General features: G+C 36.2%; 1 protein-coding gene across 1 annotated transcript; it reads right to left on the bottom strand.

The window, feature by feature from the left end:
- Positions 1-12: 12 nt before the first annotated feature.
- Positions 13-21,590, bottom strand: LOC107725157 (sperm flagellar protein 2-like). Its single transcript, XM_016534325.1, has 37 exons — positions 21,533-21,590; positions 21,271-21,373; positions 20,837-21,089; positions 20,406-20,576; positions 20,057-20,197; positions 18,879-18,958; positions 18,531-18,699; positions 17,401-17,589; positions 17,118-17,305; positions 16,545-16,713; positions 15,668-15,884; positions 15,464-15,567; positions 15,189-15,270; positions 14,206-14,274; positions 14,008-14,113; positions 13,243-13,505; positions 12,993-13,131; positions 11,777-11,931; positions 11,264-11,406; positions 10,173-10,300; positions 9,949-10,087; positions 8,650-8,787; positions 8,395-8,552; positions 7,849-7,932; positions 7,634-7,754; positions 7,204-7,327; positions 6,993-7,118; positions 6,769-6,907; positions 6,001-6,230; positions 5,630-5,736; positions 5,069-5,251; positions 4,731-4,823; positions 2,247-2,417; positions 1,890-1,964; positions 1,200-1,328; positions 779-901; positions 13-395 (listed from the first exon to the last, which is right to left on the bottom strand). Exons 1-37 carry the CDS (start codon positions 21,588-21,590, stop codon positions 336-338), a joined length of 5,127 nt encoding a protein of 1,708 aa, XP_016389811.1. The 3' UTR covers positions 13-335.
- Positions 21,591-22,468: the final 878 nt, after the last annotated feature.

Here is a 22,468-nt window from a genome sequence, read left to right as displayed (position 1 = left end):
CATTAACTCATATATTCTATATTCATTTTTATATATGTTTTATACTTGTATTTTATGCTGATTTTACATAGATTTTTTCTTAATGTTGTGCATTTGTTATAAGGGATGATGATAACACACAATGAGACATGTCTCCACTACAATAAATACATTTAAGAATGTAATTCCAGCAGATCACTGTTCTTTATGCTTTCAGATTGTAGATGTAAATGACATTAAATACAACCATTAATATTCTAAATATAGCATTAATGTTTGTTCCACTTAAATTTATTATTCCATTAGCATGTACCTTGTGTGATTCATGTTTTAGTGTGTATTGTTTTGAGTGTTCATCATGTTGAGAAACTTTGAAGATCTTCAGTTTGTTGGGTCTGGAAAATTTTGTGAAAGTCCTGTAAGAGTAATAATGTAATCATAATGAATAAAAAACATTTTTATGTTTAAGTGTAAAACAAAAACCTACATTTGCATTTTACATATTACAATAAAGGCCCCATCAAAAGGCTTAATGAGTGCATTTTTTCTGTCCTGTGTTGACGTATTTTGGGTGGAACATGGAATAAATGTCACAAAAATTGTTTAAAATGTAACATCAATACAATTAATATGTTTTTAATGTAATCAGAAGGAATCCATTTAGTGACTATCTTCTATGTCAAGATCATCCAATCACTAAAATCAAACTTTTTAAATAACTTTTTTTGGCATTGAGCTCTCACCACTGAGCTCTATTGTCGTATGTGTGTGAGATTACATATTTATTTGTTATACTCACAGGAAGCAGGTACTGTGGGGATCCTTCCATCAGGTCCTGCAGAAAGGGATGCTGGGATAGCGTGGAGAAAGGAATCTTTTCCTCACCCTTAAAACCCAACTCCTTAAACACCTTCCACAGCTCCTGAACACACAACACCACATTTAATAATACATTAAAATACATTATACATTAAAACCTAGTAAGATACTTTTCAGTGAACATCTACTGGACAAACAAATATTTCACATAGACCTACATTGAGACAATTACGAGAAACATTGTTGGTTTTTGTAAATAATGGTTAGCTATGTTTATGTATTAAGTATTTTTAAAAAGTTTAAAATTGTATTATATTTTAAATTAAAATGGTTAAAATGAAGTAGGGTGAAGTTGGGCTGATGGGATATATTGGTTTTGAAGCAAAGCTGTTATACTCTACCTCTCGGAGTTCATCTCTGCTACTGTGGTTTGGCTGGAAGCGGTTCAGATGTGAGCAGACATGATCATCTCCATGACTCAGAACTCCGAGCACATCATCAACAGACACGCCAGCTTCTTCAGACTCCACCTCCTCATCAGCGTCACACTCCTCAACTCCAGCGCCCTCCATATACGGCACAGACTACAGCAGGAACACAGCAGTTTGAAACAAAATGAATGAATCATGAAAACACATTTCAAATATTTCACAGTTTAAGTAATATATTATTTTTGTGAATTAAAGTAATAAGAATAAGTCAATTAAGCAAGATAAATGTGCTTAGTTGAATTAAAAATGATGTCATAATGCAAATAATAAAGGTTCTAAAAACACGGTTTTCTTTTGATTTCTGGGTGAAATATGACAAGTTCTCTAAGCTTTTCAGCTCAAAGGTGTCTGTTAACCATGTCATACTGTGTGTACCTGTGTGAGGGGGCCGGTGTGTTTATAGTGCAGTGTGTGTCCGATCACAAGGCTGAGTGCTCTGGTGAAGCCCTGAGCCGGTTCAGGATGGCAGCAGAAATACAGCAGCATGCTCAGATAGTCCAGCATCAGTGGAGATGAGTGTGTGCTCGCAAACAGATTCAGATGTGAGCAGACATGATCATCTCCATGACTCAGAACTCCGAGCACATCATCAACAGACACGCCAGCTTCTTCAGACTCCACCTCCTCATCAGCGTCACACTCCTCAACTCCAGCGCCCTCCATATACGGCACAGACTACAGCAGGAACACAGCAGTTTGAAACAAAATGAATGAATCATGAAAACACATTTCAAATATTTCACAGTTTAAGTAATATATTATTTTTGTGAATTAAAGTAATAAGAATAAGTCAATTAAGCAAGATAAATGTGCTTAGTTGAATTAAAAATGATGTCATAATGCAAATAATAAAGGTTCTAAAAACACGGTTTTCTTTTGATTTCTGGGTGAAATATGACAAGTTCTCTAAGCTTTTCAGCTCAAAGGTGTCTGTTAACCATGTCATACTGTGTGTACCTGTGTGAGGGGGCCGGTGTGTTTATAGTGCAGTGTGTGTCCGATCACAAGGCTGAGTGCTCTGGTGAAGCCCTGAGCCGGTTCAGGATGGCAGCAGAAATACAGCAGCATGCTCAGATAGTCCAGCATCAGTGGAGATGAGTGTGTGCTCGCAAACAGACTGAAGAAAAACTACACACAGAAATCACAAAACAACACATTTATGTTTATATATAGAGTATCCGTTTAGAACATTGTAAGGCTGATGCCATTTGTCTGGACCGGAGGAGGGCCACAGTCTGAAAAGACAAAGAACTCTTACAAGAATCAACAATCTGAACTCTGTCTCAGAAGCCTAACATCCTCATTCAAGACAACATACCCAACTGAGAGAGACAAAAGTTTCACACCTTATAAATGATTCTCCACATCCACTTGTTTTACTCACTCTCCCCCTCTCTCCCCTCATTTCCATCTAAACACAGGACACTACAGAGATCAATGAAACCACTTTTCTTAATCAGAGTTTATAACAATGCAAGTTATGCAACGGTTCATATCTGATGTTGTTTGAAAGGTCTCTGTGTGTCTGGTAAAAGGTCTCATTCTCTTAACAATAGGACAGACAGCCATCAAGATTAGGTAATACAGATCCTAAGAGTTTAGAGATAAGTTGATTACTGTACAGGGTGTGGCATTTCCCAGTGTCTTTCATGCTAATTACCTTCTGTCCCAAAAGGTGTTAATTCAGCTTGATCAGTATAAATTCAAATTGTTAGTTCCTGTCTCCATTTTGGAGAATGTTTGTCTTGGTCTGAGATAGGTACTTAAGGAAATGTTGCAAGAAGCTCAGGTAGATTCTGTGGTCTGAAGCCCGTTGCGTAAAGTGTCCACACACTCTATGTTATGGATGTTTCTAAAGTCAGGTATGCATCTTACTTTTAGATTCATCTTTGAGAATTTGATGTCTTGTATTGATTTGATATCTTTGAATTGGCTATATAATTGGCATAATACATATTTACCTGACTGATAATAAATTGTTACATTTGATTTTATTCTGACTTACTCTGAGATCATTTACTCTAATTAATTGTGTTAAGTCTATAGCACTGCAAATCTGTGCTCAGGTTAGTAACGGACTAAAATGTTTTAAAGCTCCGGCTAACACATTGGCATTAGTTATGTATACTTAGACTGTAGAGGTTATTGGGTTTTTTCCGTTTAGAACAACAGTGAGTTGTTGACCAACATAAATTCGGGTCAGGCTTAACCTCTGATTATTGTAAAATTATTCTAATTAAGTGTACGTGAGAAATCATGGCATGATTATATAAAGTTACATTAGAGGAAGTTAAGTTGGTCAACTTGGTTCTATAGTAATGGTCATGACCTCTGGTTAGATATAGTCTTACTTTAATTAAGTGTGTTCAGATCTATGGGGACTAAATAAAAGTATTCTGGAATGAGCTAAGTATTGCACGAGCCGTCCAGAATATTAGTCAGTCGCCTCTGTCTAATGACCAAGACTGACGAGTTTGTAAATATGAGATCCGTTCACTGGCCGGTACGAGACTCAAGTGTTATGGGAATAAGATTAATGAGATTCAATATGATTAAAGAGCGAAACAGAATAATCAAATGTCAGAATAATAATAATTGGAAATGAACAAACAACCAATTGGCATTTCAACCTAAATTCGAGATCATAATAAAATGGAGTCAGATTAGAGTTTAACTTAAATTAAAGAACTTTGCACACTGAAAAGACCGAACACGCAGGAAACCTTCATCCACCATTGGATACCTCCATTGGGCCAATTGCGTGGACCTTCTTTTGGGAAACATGATAGTTGCAGTCAAAGTTAAGGGAATAGTTCACTCAAAAATGTATATTTGCTAAAAATATACTCACCCTTAGTTAATCGAAGATGTAGATGAGTTTGTTTCTTCACAGAAACAGATTTGGAGAAATTAGCATTACATCTCTTGCTAGCCAATGGATCCTCTGCCGTGAGTGGGTGCTGTCAGAATGAGTTCATGAAGCTTTTCACTACACAAGACATTGATAGACTGGAGTCATATGGATTACTTGTGGATTGTGATGTTTTTATCAGCTGTTTGGACTCTCATTCTGACGGCACCCATTCACCGCAGAGGATCCATTGGTGAACAAGTGATGGAATGATACATTTCTGAAATCTGTTCTGGTGAAGAAACAAACTCATCTACATCTTGGATGCCCTGAAGGTGAGTATGTTTTCAGCAAATTTTTATTTTTGGGTAAGCTATTCCATTAATGCATTTAATCAGTTATGTTTTACTGCAAAGGGGTCAAATTATGATGAATCAAGTTATTCTTGATCTTTTAAAAACTTCACAATACACAATACATCTTTGCAAAGAGGCTGTTACTGAAAAATGGGAGAGGTAGACAAAAGAAAAGGAAAAAACTGATACGACCCCATTCAAAGTAAAAAAAAATCCTTTAACCTGCTGCAGTACCTTCTTAAGATTGGCTAGTCTGTCATAGGGCAGCGGTTCAGTTGGGTCATCGGGGACAGGAAGATCTCTTTCACTGGGAAACCACAACTCAACCTGATTATAGAACAAAACACATGTTAAATTGAATTTATAGGCACATATATATGTAGCAAGATTATACAGATGAGGCTGGCTTTCATTCATTTTAACTATAGAAACAGCATGCAGTTGGAATAAAATTAACTATAGAACTATATTTGAACTTTTAAAATGCTGTAAAAGTGATTGTACTAAACTAAAAAATCTGTTTGTGTTTATAAGGTCTAATGTTCCAATTATGCTCTGTGAGTGCAATAGACCTGTATGTATTGTTCTTGTGTGATGAGTCCAGCTCCTGCAGTGTCGACAGCTCTGTAGCGCTGGAGGGTTTTTAACAGCTGAGTCTGAGAGGGAAATGGCCACGGCAGAGCCGCACTGAGCAGGAACTGACGCCAGTCCAGCATCTCAGAGTCCGGAGCTAATATACACACCAGCTCATCAACCTACACACACAATAGCACATGTTATCATGCGAGTACAAACAGGCTTGCCTGTAAAGGCGCAGTCACATTAGTGCATTTTCAGCAAAATCCAGTGGGCAAAAAGGTCCATTGTCAATCATGTAGCAGTGAATGACGCTCACACAGAAGTCACTTTCATACCAAGCAGTTTTCTGTTAGTCAACGCAGGGAATTTGAGTGATAAACTTAAAAATGTTGTGAAATCTTGCACCTTTTTTATATATCCAAACCAAAGCAATGAAGACACTTTTAAAATTAATATAATGGTTGATTGGAAAGGAAATTGTATGAATGATTGATACCAAAGACACACAACAAACCATGGAGGTGTTTATTATTTAGTTTGGAGTGAAGATGTACCTGTGAGGGAGTGATATGCATCCAGGGGTCAGGCAGGACATCACTACCCATGTGAGGAGAGGTTAACTCATGCAGAACTTCAGTCAACTCGTTACTGCACATCAGACCTGAACACATCACACAATACACAAACAACAAAATATAGTTACTGGATTCTACTGAAATATGTTGCATTCAGTTCACTTCTGCTTGGTTCTGTTTTACTCTAATTCTGTTCAATCAGTTTTGCAAACAAGACTTATTTACCAAAAATTACAGTTTTTACAACATGAGAGTAAATAAATAATGACTGATTTTTTCTTTTCAATTTTAAAAGACAATCAATCTCTGGCACGTTAGTTTTTTTTTTTTTGAGTAATGCTGATTCTGACCGGTAGGTGCAGTCTTGTGCAGCTGAGCACAGAGGATGTGCAGCTGTTGGACAGTCAGAGTGCTGTTTTTGGGCTGCTCCAGCAGGGATCGGCGGGGAGCGGGTGATGGACTCGCCACGACAAGAGTGTCTCCATCCACACAGAAATCAGCGCTCTGCAGCACAAGCTCATGATGGATCTGAACTCCATTCTCAATGTGCTGCCGCACCAACTCTGTCAGCTGGTCGATACTGATAAACATACACAAACATATTATGCACATATAAATTTATGAACATGTGTACAGCATGATGAGAAGCACATATGCTATTTTTGGAGAAATGTTTTGAAACTTGTTAAGAATATGTCCCAGTCATATAGTCATGCAGAGATAAATTATTTTGCAAAACATATATTTTTCTGGTTTTATATATAATTTCTTCTGTTGTGTATGTGTATACACACACACACACATATATATATATACACCTAACTTTTAATAAACAGAAGAAATTATTTAAAAGTTGATAGAAAAAAATCAAATATAAAAAAAAAAATCTTAAATATATATTTGAAGTATATTCCAAATACAAAAAATAAGTTGACAAAGAATTTAATTTGAAAAGTCAACTTATTTTGCACATGATTTGGAGAGAAATTCTAAGATTCACCTTTTAGAAGTACATTATTTAAATCTCTGCAGAACAATTACAACCAAGAAAGCCAATACAGTGTTCTTATCCTCTCCTGATCTGCCGTCTCCTATACATCCATCCATCTTCCTCTCACCTGTTCATCTCAGACAGGAAGCGACTTCCCAGCCACTCCTCCATGTTCCCGTAGGCCTGCTCTGCTTTCTGCTGCAAACTGCTCACCGTTCTCAGCACATGAGCCTTTATCAGCTCCAGACGCAGCTTCACTGCATGTTCTGCACACAAACATACATTTTTCTTACTGTTTATACATCACATGCACATACAACATCCTGAAGCTGAGGCTAGCATCTGGCATACCTTCACGTTTCAGTGCAGCTGTGAACTCCTGTTTGATTCTCTTCCTCTCTGCTTTCCTCCTGACCTCCTCAGGGTTCTTCTCCACCACGGGCTGTGGACTGGGCTCCTGTGGAGGGGTTGGAGCACCTAAAACAACACACACTCATTAGTGTCAACACATAACACAGCTGAAACTCATATTATAAATGACGGAGCGGTGGCTTTTCTTCACCTTTCTTTTTCCCAGCTTTCCTATTGTCTGTAGCAGAGTTTGAAGTCTGCACTCTCTGTGCCTCCATCTGCTTCTGTTCTTCATCACCCTCCTCTTCTTCTCGCTGCTGTGTCTCTGCCAACACCTGACACACAGTTGTGTGCAAACACACATGAAGACAGATGCACAGTCACAGGTGAGTATATTGAAATTTTACAAACACAGCTCATCCGATCAGAATTTTGAGTAGGCACTATCCTTTTATTTTTTGAAAAATCACATTTAGAAATGTCTAAATGTGCATGTATACTGTATATAAAAGAATCAACATTATTGTGAAACATACACCACCGTTCAAAATCTGGAATACAAAACAAAGGGCAAAACAGGGCCCCATATTTTTAAGCTTACCAGCAAAACCATTATGAGACACACTGATATAAACACACACCATGCTCCTGACGGCACTGAGTGCTGTCTGGAAGAACTCCTGCAGAAGTTTCTCATCAGGATGGTGTAGAAACTGTCTGAGCAGCTCAGAAGTGGGAGATCTGCAGGAAACCAATGGAAACCTGACAGCACAAACACATCCAGTTATTCAGCAAACATGCTTAGCCTCTATCATTTTTATACACACCCAAAGACAAAAAGGGAAAACACACATACAATTTAGTTTTCTTCTTGTCCTCCATTTCAGAGTCTTTTTCCTCAGCACTCTTTGCGAGTTTCTCTGGCGGCGCAGGAGCAGGGCTAAAATATGAATTTATTATATTTTACCACATTAAAGAGTCTATCTAAACAACTTTACAGTAAAAAAACAAACAATGTCTGTGTTCAGAACTGAATGCTAATGCACTGTTAACTGCACAGTATAAACTGCATATTGCTTACTATTTATGTAAACTAGCATGTAAAACAGTAGACGTTATTGCTAAGATTGCATAATGTTTAAAAGGCAATATTCATATTATTTATTATTATTTAACTGCACTGACACTATCAGACAAGAACAAGATTTGACTGAATTGGTGAAAATTTGCATGCATACTGCAAAAATAGTACATGCTATTCTAAACACAGTCATACAAGTCGTATATTATGACTTATGAGACAGACATTAATAATTACAGTAGCTCGGCAAAAGATCTATAGGCCTGTAATGGCTGTGGCATGATGATAAAACATGATAGAGTATGTAAGGTTTCTTCTTACATTTTTGGTTCCTCTAGCTCGACATGGTCATCTGCAGTGATGTCGATCAATGGGACACGAGTGAAACCACGTGTAGATTCAGGAAACACAGTTTTACACATCGCTGTGTAATAATCTCTCAAAAGACACGATGAGTCTTGGAAGCGGCCCACTTCTATCTGCACACACACACATGAACAGAACCATGAAATCTGAAACTCATCTAAGACGGTTCTGTGATGTTTTAGAGAGAAAGTGTGTGTGTGTGTGTGTTACCTGCATTAATGCAGAATAATGGTTGATCAGAACAGCAGTGTGATCGTCCAACCAGCTATCATCAATGACACCTGCTCTCTCCTGCTCCGCCTCTTCCTTGCGCTTATCACAGATGTCCCAAAGACGCTCACGCAAGTCCTGCATAAAAACACAACACACGCTGATCACAATATGAAAATAAGCATAAATGTATGAGCAATTTTTTTGTGAAAACTGTTCATTTGCAGCTAATTTGTGATAAACCTGCAGCAAACAAATATTAACGGAAAACTTTTGCACCAAAACTTTGGCAACTGTGAATATTATATTTACTGCTTTGTTTGTGTGTTTGTTTGTTTTTAACAATAAATCCAATGTAACACAAATCAAATCTTAATACAAAACAAATATACAAAAGAAAAAACATTACACAACATAACGCATTAAATGAAACTAAAAATAACATAAAATGAAACTAAAAAATAAAAAACAAATAAATAAACAAATTAAACATTTCCCTTGCTTTATTGCAAATAAATATTCTGCAGATATATTTTAAGGCTTTCTCCCAATCTTCACTGAAGTTAATAAACATTTGAGAATATTTTACAAAATGTTTTTTTTTTAAATATATTTTCATGCTGAAATATAGCATGTATTGCCTGTAAAAATATGTAACTTCTGTGTTTTTTTAAAAGGTTACACTGCAAAAATAAAAGAAAGAAAAGAGAAAAAAAAAACGTATTTAAAAAACTTTAATATATTTTTATTATGTTTTTCAGTACAAATACATATCATAAACATTCTTAAAATAAAGATACATTTACCTGAGGGTCTTCTGAAAATGTTATTAAAATTAAATGAGTTTATAATTAATACACAAAAACATATCTACCAGTGGTGTAACAAAAATTAATTTAATTTCAAAAGGAAAACAACTTTACTTTTCTTTTGGCATTTTTCACTTTATTATGATAGGACAGATCAGTGTTGACAAGAAGCGAAGTGGGAGAGAAAGAGGGGGCGGGATCAGGAAAGGTCTTCGTGTGGGATTCGAACTCGGGACGCCCGTAGCACAACAGCGCCGTATGTCAGCGCATTGCCCACAAGGCTATCGGCGCCAACTACTTTTCTTACCCCATTAGTAGAATGGTTTAGCACAGTCATTTAGTTTTAATACAAGACTTTATATCTTGTCATTTTCCTTCTCAAGTAAATGTATCTTGATTTTAGAATGTTTAGACATTTGTACTGGAAAACAAGACAAAAATACTGAAGAAGAAAATCTCTTTTTTTCCCCAGTGTAGGAGATTGTCTCACATCCAGTCTTTGATGGAGTTCTCCTTTGGTCTCCTCGTCCTCTCTGATGTTGTCAGGAACGCTGTTATAATCACGCTGCCACGCGCTTACAAACTCCTGCTTCAGATCCGGCTTCTGTAGGTACTGCCTGAAGTTCTCCCTGAAACATACAAACACACACATATTATACAATTACACACACATACACAGGCCTCACGTCACACACACGAGCACTGTTCTCTCACCGGATGTTGTAGAGGTGGTGAATGATGAGCTCGCGTTCACTGCGGAGGTTCTGCATCACTGTCTTGACGTTAGTCACGTATGAATTACAGACGTCCTCCCAGTACGGCACAAGATACACTGGGATCTCCTGCAAAAGTGACCAACATAACAGAAAAACAAAACTGACGTGACATAAATGGGTCATATCATACATTTTTATCATATAAAAAAGTTTTTTGTGCCAACAAACCATTTTGAGCCCTTTATAATCCCTATATTAACGTTCTATATTCAATTTCTACTTTAAATAAATGCTGTTGTTTTGAACTCCCTAATTATCCAAGAATCGTGACAAAACTGATTGAACAGTGATGATAAAAAATGTTTCTTGAGCAGCAAATCAGCATATTAGAATGATTTCTGAAGGATCATGTGACACTGAAGACTGGAGTAATGATGCTGAAAATTCAACTTTGATCACAGAAATAAATTACATTTTAAGGTATATTCAAATAGAAAACAATTTTTCTGAATTGTAACAATATTACTGTTTTTACTGCATTTTTGATCAAATAAATGCAGTCTTGGTGAGTAAAAGACATTTTTCAAAAGCATTAAAAAGATTTAACCAAGCCAAAACATTTGAAGAGGTTGCGTACATCTGTTAGATATCAGAAAATCTGTGTAATTTATTTTAATCTTAATTACAACAAATTCTCTAAATGGGGAGGAAGTTTTGAGTTCTGAAAGTTACAATGCTGGTTTTAGTGCTGTGAATTAGCCTTTACAGTTTTCATAGCACATCAATCTCTTTCAAGATATTGTTTTATTCATATCACCCCTTTAATGGAGTCATTGACATAAATCTGATCTCATCTGACCCGCAAGCGAAGTTAGCAGACTGCATGGAAATACCAAGTGCTGTAAGCACGTTTATTCTCATACCAGCCGGATCACAACTCAATCTGAGTAACATTAAACAAGCTAGATGAGTGTAATGGCTCTCCATCTGATATTCCAAATCAAACAAACCTTTTGAATGTAATTTTTTCATGTTTAATCAGAATCTGCCAGTCTTCTGAGAGACTGTGTGTTATGTGTGTGTATGTGCCTTGGGTAAAGGTTCCTCCACGTAACGCCGTCCAGCAGATTTCGGGGTAGCTGCTTTAGACTTAGCAGAGCAGGCACTTTCTGGACGGGTGTGTTCAGCTGAGGAGGACGTAGACATTTTACTGGAGTGACCCAGAGCTGCTCCTATGGGGAGGACAGAAAGCATATTTCACTAGACATGAAATTACAAAAGGAAATATAAATGCTTGAAAGGCAGCAAATGAATAATGGGAGATTTTCAAACTTTCAAGTCTACAAAACATTTGAATGAGTCTGTAGCAAGCTAAATTACTTGTAGAAAATTGTGGAGAAGAAATACATATCAGCAACTGCACCAAATTGCATATTTTTGCTCAGTTTGAATATAAATGATGCGTTTTACTCAACAAAACCACGTATGCAAGCTTATCTTAATTTTTTGTTTAAATGTTCAATAAACTTTCATTTAAAAAAGAAAAGATATTTTCATATGTCAGGCTTTACAGGGTTAAGTAATAGGGATAAGTGAATCTACCTTTTTCAACTGAGTCCATGGTGTCCATCAGAACTATCTTCACGTTACTGAAGAGAGTGTCCTCGTCTACATCTGCCGTGACTTTCACAAGAATATTCTGCTGGTCACCAAACCATTTCTCCAGTTTTGGCCATGTGTCATGAAAACCACTAATTCTGTTAAAAAATGATAACAAACCCAACTCATTTTGTGCTTCACAAAAAATGTCTAAGAAAATCTGAACGCCACAACATATTTCTTCTCAATTATGTGACATTTTTGGGTGGAAAGCATTTAATACAAAGAAAAAAAGTAGGCTTTTATTCATTGGGACTTGACTGGATCATGTAATGTTACACTATTTTCCAGCACAAAATGACACTCAAAAAAAAACAAAAAAAAAACAAGTAATTTCCTTCCTGTGGAATAACATGCACAGATGAATCATGGAAGATCACTCAAGAAACATCCACTCCAGAAACACCCATAGTAGTAAATACAGTCAAGTGTGTTGTTCTGTTCAGTGTGACGATAATGTTGGACATAAGTACATACAGTCCATTTTGATTTTACGTGGTTTTTAAAGGGCTCAGTATTTGTTTTATTTTTAAGGGAAAATAACAATGTTTTGCTTTTTAAATATTAAAAAAGACAGTCTTTAAATGGTTTAGTTTATTAAAAATAATAAATATCTGTAGAACGTCTCATATGAGATTAATACTTCTTGTACTCCAAAAGCAGGTTTTTGATGGTACTTTGATTATCTTTTTCCATTAGCATTGTACTTTTCTGCTTGTTTTACTGTATTCATATGGTAGCAGAGTAGGGATTTTTAATTAATTTCTATGGGGGTCAAACTACACGCTCTCACAGGGAATTGTGGGTTTGACAGTGGATTGGAGAAAGCATTGAGAGCAGTCGAGAGCGTCCAAGAGTTGAGAAATTCTCAACAGGCAAAAATGTTGGGCGGTAGTCTATCACTGTGAAGTTGTGCATAAATAACATTGTATATGTATTGCTAATTTCATTTCGATTTCAAATGCAGTTTGGATGCATTCATTGTGTCTGGACTGGCTGTGTTAACAAAAGTGCATTAGCATTTGTGTATTTGGGGATTACAAAATCAAGCTTGCATCTTTCCAACTGTAATTGTGTATATACTGTATATATTGGACATGAAGAAAACAATCATAGGTTCTGCACATTTACTACAAACACACTGTATGTTTTCACACACCTGTGCTGTATCTGTTTCCTCCCCAGGCTTTTTTCATCAGACAAGGATGCTGGATCTTGTGTGTCCACATCTGTCATACTCGTCTTTTCATCTGGAGCATCACTGCCATCTCTCTCCTGCTCTATGCTCTCCCCGTCTACTAATAGGTGAAGATCACACAGCTTAATTATTATTTCATACTAAAAACAACAAAGCCTGTCATGCTGGTAAGAGCAACTAATGATAAAGTACTGCGAGATTAACACCTAGCAGTACAATGGTAACTCACCAGCCTGATGAGCGGCTCGCTCCAGAACCTGCTCATCTGAGATGTCTAACAGCACCACTAGGTCCAGTGCAGGGGATGGAGGAGGTGGATCTTTAGGAGTATTTTTGTCTGTGGCTGAGTTGCTATGTGTTTTTGTCTCAGCCTGATCAGGGTCAGTCCCTTTCAGAGCTTTCTCCAGCATCTGAGCCTGATTGATGTCCACGGGGAACCCGTCAAGAATCCAGCCACTGCCAGCAGGGATGTTCCTGAAGAGCATGACGGAAGGGAATCAGACTGATTTTTAGTGCACAAAATAAATCATAGTTTTTCATGTGCACCAGCTTTAATGTAGTTAACTAAAACCATAAAATAAACATTAACTGAAATAAAATAAAACATAAAAAATTTAATATTTTATTTCACCTAGTTTCCAAGGCAAGATTTCCCATTTAACTGTAGTCTAACTTGAAATACTAAAAGAACTATAACTAAATCGAATAAATTAAAATGACTAAAAACTATAGAGACATATAAAATAAAACTAGTAAAACATACAACAAAATTACAAATGCTTTAAATGAATAAAATAATATCTAATTCAGAAACTACAAAAACTACAATAGTATATCAATGATACTAAAATAACACTGATGTGCACTCAAGGAAGAACATTTTATTTAAATTTTTGTATAAAAAGTAAATGAGTAATTTTTATCTGCTTAAAATAAAACAATAAAACAAGTAAGGTGTGGAGACAAAGCTCTTTACCTGATAGTATCCACTATGATGTCAACCAGGAGTTGATCAGGAACAGCTTTGCCTGTCCTAAGAGCCTGCTCTACTGCTGCACCACGCTGTGCTCGCAACGACCACTGCAGAACAGATCACAGTACATCATGGACCATATCAAAGAGCTCACTGCTGCTAAATACAGAGAGCAAAACTGAGTTCACATGAAGAGTGGCTTTGCGATTGCCTTTACTTTTTCTTTGTCCTCTTTTTCGAGAAGTCCAGATGTCTTATGCAGCTGAGGTCCTGATGTAAGACACACAGAAGAGTCGATAACTATTAGAACTTGAGTGAGCATTTTCATAGTAAATAATATCAGTCTTTATTGGGTTTTTGGTTAAAGGCCATTTATAGAAAACCATATGGGGAAAAAAAAAATTAATGAAAGAATGCACTAATATGCAATTAAATTAATAGAAATTGACATAATAAATTCAGAAATAAATGTAAGAATAAGTGTAATCAATTAGCACAGAAATCAATAAAAGCAAAAAAAATATTTAAATACCCCACTCTTTTAGTCTTTTAGTTTGCTAAATGATTTAATGTTTCTGGAAATACTTGGTCCTCTATGGGGTGTATAACGTCAAATTAATAAATATATGAATCTAAACATTTGTAGAAATAAACAAATACACTACCTTTCAAATGTTTGCAATTTGTAAGACTTTGTAATGTTTTTTAAAAGTCTCTTTTGCTCACTGGGGTTGCATTTATTTGATCAGAATTGCAGTAAAAACAGTAATATTATGAAACATTATTGCAATTTAAAATAACTGTTTTCTATTTGAATATATTTTAAAATGCAATTTATTCCTGTGATTAAAGCTGAAATTTCAGCATAATTACTCCAGTCTTCAGTGTCACATGATCCTTCAGAAATCATTCTAATATGCTGATTTGCTGCTCAAGAAACATTTCTGATTATCATCAATGTATACAAAATAAACAGTTGTGCTAGTTATTATTATTATTTTTTTTTTTGGAAACTATTTTTTTTTCAGGATTCTTTCATGAAAATTCAAAAGAACAGCATTTATTGGAAATAGAAATCTTCTGTAACAGTATAAGTCCTTATTGTCATTTTTGATCAATTGAATGCATCCTTGCCGGAAAAAAAATACTTTTGAATGGTATTGTAAATAAATATTCCCACAAACCTGATTCTAGAGGAGAGGATTTCTCCTCCTCTTCTTCACTCTGAGGCTGCTCTGTTGGAGAACCATTCCTCTCCAATTTCTTCTGAGCATGGCAAATACAAGGTCAGCTCCAGCAGGAAAATTAAACAGTATAAATAATGAAGTAAATTACGGTAAGTGGTTGCACAGAAAACAGTACAGTCACACACAACACAAACTAATCCAAAAATATTGTCAGACCTGCTGGATGCTACTACAAAAACTTGAGTCTTTACTTCAGATTAAATATTCCTGACCTGTGACTCTTTTTGGCTTTCACTCGCAGCCTGTTTTTCCTGCTGATAGGCTGATAGAGCATCCTGGATCAAAGAGTTGGCTGAGAGCACATGGATTCCAAGAGCTGATTCCCAGAGAGGAACAAACAGCAAGTGAGGAAAGTTAGATAATATTCTGACGTGATGAAGCATATTCATTCAATATGATGAAGCATCAACTCCTACCGTTGCTGATCTTGGCGAGGCAGGTGGTTTTGCCCGAGTAGGATTTTCCAAGCAAGCACGCTCTGATGGTGAAACGAGGAAACAGAGGAGGAGGAGTGCTGACGCTGGGTGGGACTATCATGCTCTGTAGACGGCTCAACACATGATCCAGAATATCATTTACTGGAGGGGCTTGACTCTCGTCCTCTTCATGCCAAACCCACTCGCCCTTCATAGCCTGAGGCGAACAGACAGAAAGACACATGTGCATTATACTTGCACAGACATGTAAACGAATCCATCCCTCAACTGTTTCATAGGCAAGGTTCAAGTGGTTTTCACTTATGAATTATGATATACCAAAAAGTTCTAATGTATTAGAGCAGGGTTTCCCAAATAGGGCTTTGCGAGGAAACTGGGTTTATGAGTTCATGAAAAGCTAATAATTAATGATATATAAATTAGAAATAAAAATAACTCTATACAGCATGAATGGTCATAAAAAGATGAGCTTCAATGTGAAATGTGTTAATTTGACTCAAGATTCAGAGGCAAAGGCAGCATCACAAATACTTTGCATCAGTCATGTTAAAGCTACAGTAACTCAGTATGTCCTTACCACATACTGGTTGTAGTCTTGATTGTTGAGTATTTGGAGCTTCTCCAGCTCAATGATCTGCTCTGGTGTGGGGTCAGCAGGGGTGGGATCCACACTGGCCACTTCATACAGCGGCTTACCACTGAAAAACAGCTCCATCCACTCCTGCATCAGCTTCGCTGGTATCAGACTGAAGAAAATACGGTCATTTTTATTATTTTTTTACCTACCATATCTCCAAATCACACAAATACTTTGCATCAGTCATGTTAAAGCTACAGTAACTCAGTATGTCCTTACCACATACTGGTTGTAGTCTTGATTGTTGAGTATTTGGAGCTTCTCCAGCTCAATGATCTGCTCTGGTGTGGGGTCAGCAGGGGTGGGATCCACACTGGCCACTTCATACAGCGGCTTACCACTGAAAAACAGCTCCATCCACTCCTGCATCAGCTTCGCTGGTATCAGACTGAAGAAAATACGGTCATTTTTATTATTTTTTTTACCTACCATATCTCCAAATCATACTGGAATGATTTCTGAAGGATCATGTGACACTGAAGACTGAAGTAATGTAAAAATAAAGGAAAAAATTACATTTTAAAATATACTCAAATAGAAAAGTTATTTGAATTTGTAATATTATTTCAAAACTTTGCTGCTTTTACTGTACTGTACTATTTTTTAAATAAACTTTTACTGACTCAACATTTGAACAGTCGTGTCCATATAAAACAAATGCAGCAAAATATAATTTTTAGTTTCATTATAATGCACTATAAAGGTAGTTTACATAACACATTTAACTTTTTATTTCAAAATCCACTCTGTCTTTTATTTGGTGTTTAATAGAATGATCAGGGAAATAAATACTTGGCTGTGAGGAGCCGATATTCTCCAGCTTTGGTTGCCAGATCGACAATCTGTTCCAGAATTCCTCTGCAGCTGTCAAAGTGTTTGCGATAGCGAGCTTGAGCACGCTCGGCAACTAGCTGTTTGTGTAGCTCACGCTCCATCCTGATCTCTTCACTGCGCTCGAGACGTTCCTGTTGGGCAAGAACCTGAACAATGCCAATGATGGGACATAATCAGGACCACTCAAAAACTTTTTCTGATACTCTATGTGTTGTTTGTTTGTGTGTGTATGATCTCTCACAGCTTCTCTGTCCAAGACCTCTTGGAAGTCTCGAAGGCGTCTTTCCTGGTACTGTCTCTCTTGGAAGATCCGGTTCTGTTGCAGTACCTCTTTCTGCTGTTTTATTTGCATCAGCTGCACAGTGATCCTCTTCTCCTGCTGCGTCTGACGCATCAACCGACTGACCATCTGTTCCTCTCGTAATACCTCCTGCAGAAAGAATATCAACGCAAAAATTTGATCAGATTTGATCAAGACAAACACTACCAGTCAAAAGTTTGACACTGTTTTTCACATTCATACATTAAGTATTACTGAAGAGTCTAAACAGAAAGTTTGCATATGTGTTTTTTTGTTATCATATTTGATACATCAGGCTTTTATGGCTCATACAGTATGAAATAATAATGAGAATACAGAGGTTATACTTGAGGAAGAAAAACACCTCAATTTTATTTAGAGTCCCAAACTAAGCAAAAATTTTCAATTTGATGCAGATGCTGATATTTATATGGCAAAAAAGTAAGATGAAATTCTGATGACCTGTAATGCAAATCAATGAGATCTTTATAAAAGTATAGCAGACTGCTTACATCAAATGCATATAAATATCAGTTGTCACTTCTTTATCTGCCAATAATGTCTTCTTGATTAAGTATTTAAATCCTTTAGATTATAATGCTTAGTTTTATGATTAAAGCTCTGTGGTTTCAAAACCCATTATGCAATGCAATACAATGATGATGAACAAAAACGTTCCATAAAAGCCTGATGATCATATTTGACACTCAAATTTTAACATGATTTTTCAAAAGAAAAAAAGGATAATCAAGTAAGTTGCTTTAGTGCAGCAAGTGTTCATCTTGAAATATTACTAACAATATAAAAGAGATTCTTAGGTTTACTTTATAAAAATCTGCAAGTTTTTCAAAAAGACGTATACCATGACCTGAAGTGGGGTAATTATAGTAAAAGGCCTTCTACTTGCTAAAAAGTATTAACTAACAGTCAGACGACAGATGCATGTAGTAGGTTGCGTACAACAGGTTTTTCAGCAAACCTTTGATCATATTTATAAATTAGAGGCCTTAGCTTGTGTATCAAATATGATATTTATAGGGTTCAAAGAAATAAGCCAAGCCTGTGGTCACCTGCTGAGCTTCATGGGCTTGTAGTTGTTCCATCAGCGCACGGCGTCTCCGCATCGCTCTTTGTTCCCGGGCAGCAGAGTCTTCCTCCAGACGCTGACGGATGTTCTCGATGTACTCCTTGTTCCACTGTTCTTTGTCTCCTGTAGTCATTGGCTGGGTCACACGACCACTGTAAATCCAGGTACAGTTCGTCATATACCAAGGCCTCAAATAGTCAAGAATGTTTTTGCCAGTTTTGTGTGAAATAAGACCTAAGACAGTCAGTGAAAGAACTGTGAGCAGTATGTCGGCCTGCTTTTGTGCATTTATTGTTTGTACTCCTAGATTTTCAGTGTTATGCAAACACACCTGTAAAGAAAGGCTCCACCTCCAGCAGGAGAAATCCTCTTCTGGTTCTTCTCAAACTGAGCTATCTCATGATGAACATACTGGAAATCACACTGCATCTTAAAGAGTGCTCACTAAACGCAATCAAATCCTGTCAAAACAACTTTTGACAATTCATATTGTTTTACTGTATATTGTTTTTAATTCCAATCCATCCATGTCATTTTTCATTCCATAATCAAAAAGAAACAAGAAATGACCTTATGGTAATTTTTATTACTGTAATGCAAAAGAAATAACCTATTTTAATGTATTTATACAACACAGTAACAGTGTTTTTTTTAGTGTTAATTCTAATACTATTATAATATTTATTAATGTTCAGAATTGCGTTTATTTTTATATTTGCATTTTAATTTTAACATTTATATTTAGCTTTAATAATTTTTTCATTTTATATACTTTTGTAATATTTATTAATATTTAGAATTTGCTTTTATTTTTTATGATTTTAGTTTAATTTTTAAGTTTTAGTAAAATTGTAGTTTTATCTGCTTTTGTCAGTATAATTATTTTTTTTAATAATATTTCTATTTGTGACCCTGGAGCACAAAACCATTCTTAAGTCGCTGGGGTATATTTGTAGCAATAGCCAAAAATACATTGTATGGGTCAAAATTATTGATTTTTCTTTTATGCCAAAAATCATTAGGATATTAAGTAAAGATCATGTTCCATGAATATATTTTGTAAATTTCCTACTGTAAATATATTAAAACTAAATTTTTGATTAGTAATATGCATTGCTAAGAACTTCATTTGGACAACTTTAAAGGCGATTTTCTCAATATTGTCCTATCCTAACAATAGGCTTTCAGATGATGTATAAATCTCAATTTCGAAAAATTGACTGGTTTTGTGGTCCAGTGTCACATTTATCTTTAATTTTTTAGTTTTAGTTTAAGTAATTCTTCAACTTAAAAATTAGAAATGTAGTCTTGGCAAATAATTGAAATAAGTTTCAGTTTTTTAAATCTAATATTTATATTTTATTTCTGATTTATTTCAATTACCGAAAAAAATTTTTTTTAATAGTAATAGTTTTAGTTAACAATAAAAACACTGCTGTACTGTACTATGCAGCATAGGGCACTTAATTATCATGAAAATAATGTCAAAAGTGTAAAAGTGTTGTTCACCTCAGCCTCTTGCTTTTTGCGAAACTGAAGCTGTTTCTCAGAAGCTCTTGACGTGCGAGCGTGTGGAGGTTTTGGGATCTGCACAATAGCCGACTGAATCTGAATCATGATCTCATGCTGTTTTCTGCGTGCCTGCCGGTGCTGACAAACAACAAATCAAACTATCAATCTCAGCCAACACTATCACATGCTGATTCACCAGTCAATGCACAGTAAAGCACAGAGGGCGTAAGAGAAGTAATGTTTTAATACCCCCAAAAACGGTTTGATGCTACTGAATAAATAAGGTTCAAGGTAGTTATTGATAGCTATGAAAATGTTATCCACGGTCAGCTGTAGAAAGTTACACCTTCTCAATGTCCCTCAGCCTCCTCTCGTCCTGCCGTTTGAGCCGGTCCTCCTCCTTCAGGAGGTCAGCCATGACCGAGCGGTTGTACATGTCCTGCCCTCTTTTATGGAAGTGTTTTGCGATCTTCTGCATCTTCAGATCTGTCTCACGCTTTACCACCGTCTTCAAGCGCTGTGAGACAAACAGCCTGAAATGAGACTCCTTTCTGAGGTCCCAACATGCAATGTTCGTAAAGCTAATCAAAACATGAACTAACCAATATACCAATTACAACAACGTGGCAAAAGCAGCTTACCATATTTGAACTATGTCAATATAAAAATGTCAAAATATTATTAAGAGGTTAGCTATTGTGTAATACACTACAATAACCACCAGGGCACTATACCAGCCCAGAGGGAGATTTATTTGACCTTGTACGACTGTATCACCTCAGTATAGATGCTGTTCTCTATGCGGTGCAGTCGGGCCGTGGCTGCAGGCTGCATGACCTCCATGGCTGTGGCAGTGAGGCCTGATCTCTTCTTCTTCTGCAGCTGTATATAGAGCTGGTAGAGCAGATGTGTGGCCGCCCCCTGCCTGCCCTGCATCACCGCTTTGGCCATGGCCAGGTCAAAGGGCACGCCCAGCAGTTGCAGAGTGGGCTCAATGCGGGTGAAGTTATTCAGCTTTGCAGTCGCCATGCTGTGGAATAATAATTTAATCAATTACAATGTTTTTGTCTGACTATAACATTAAAATAAAATGCCCTTCATGGGATTAATAAAGTGTCTGTCTGGATGAATCTCACAATAACATGCCACACTTCACCACAACAACAAAATATATATATATTTTAAAAATCTATCTATCTATCTATCTTTACCTTTGTTTGGAGAACAGGTGAAAGTCGTCCTGCAGCTCATATCTGTGCAGGATCTCTCCTATCAGATAACCGTTTGCAAAATCCCTGGTGAACGAATAGGGCTCTAAAATAAAACATATAACATTCACAAGACGAATAAAACGGCCGCAATTATTACCTGTAGTTTAGCTGATGAATCAGGTATAAATATACACATTTTTGAATGGATAACGCGCTTTAATCCGTTTGCTAAAAGCTATTACTTAACAAAACAAACACTTACCAATGACTTTTGACAGCCGAAGCTCTATATTCAGCCACTGGCAGATTATGTATGACATTCTGAAGGTCTAATTTTTAAGTAAAATCAATAATGTCCATGTAAATGTAAGGATAATCTAGGCACCTGTCTAGTTCATATTGTTTTGGGTAGTGTCTCGTTTTGGCGTGGTGTTGTCACAGCAACCGAACTACCAGGCGCTGCGCTGAGCGCTAAGGTCCAACCAATATTTCCTGAATGGAATGCACGGCCGACTGGATGTACCTTGCGAACTAGATTTCCCACGTCTTTGCTAAAGACATTCGTTGTCGATATGTTCTGTTTGTCGTTATTTGATAAAACACGGTAAAATAAAATAAAAATATAAACGTGTGCATGTTTCCCCATTTGATTTTTATATATAAATTTTAAAGCTATATACAAATTTTAAATAAGTTTTAATAAATAAATATCTTAAATATATACTTACATTTTGACATAAATACATATTATATAAACTCGCAATTCTGAGAAAAGGTCAGAATCAGAAAGGTGGGAATCCTAATTCTGAGTTTATTCTGTCTTTTTTTTCTTTAGAATTCTGAATTTCGTGTTCAAAACTCGGGAGTTTCGAGAAAAACACGTCGCAAATAGCTTTTTTAAATATATATTTTTGTATTCCAGGGCTTCATTAACTCGTTTCGATCCAAATTATGAACTAAAACAGTAATCTTACACCCAATACTAATGAATATGAATTCCATTTGAATACACCTTATATTGATTATTGCTGGTGGTTTGAAAATGCATCAATTTAACTTTAATTAAAACATCAAAATTCCACCATCGCCTTAGGAAAGATTAAACTGCATGTGTTTTATTAGTAAAGGAGAAAGCCCTTCATATGAAACACCCCAAAAACACACTTAAAAAAAAAAAAGCAAAAACACGTAAATGTGA

This window comes from Sinocyclocheilus rhinocerous, unplaced genomic scaffold (assembly GCF_001515625.1).
Source record: "Sinocyclocheilus rhinocerous isolate Xijiao unplaced genomic scaffold, SAMN03320098_v1.1 scaffold1295, whole genome shotgun sequence".
NCBI classification, from domain to species: Eukaryota; Metazoa; Chordata; class Actinopteri; order Cypriniformes; family Cyprinidae; genus Sinocyclocheilus; species Sinocyclocheilus rhinocerous.
Note: the sequence above shows the minus strand (reverse complement) of the source record. Positions and strands in the feature narration are given on the sequence as shown.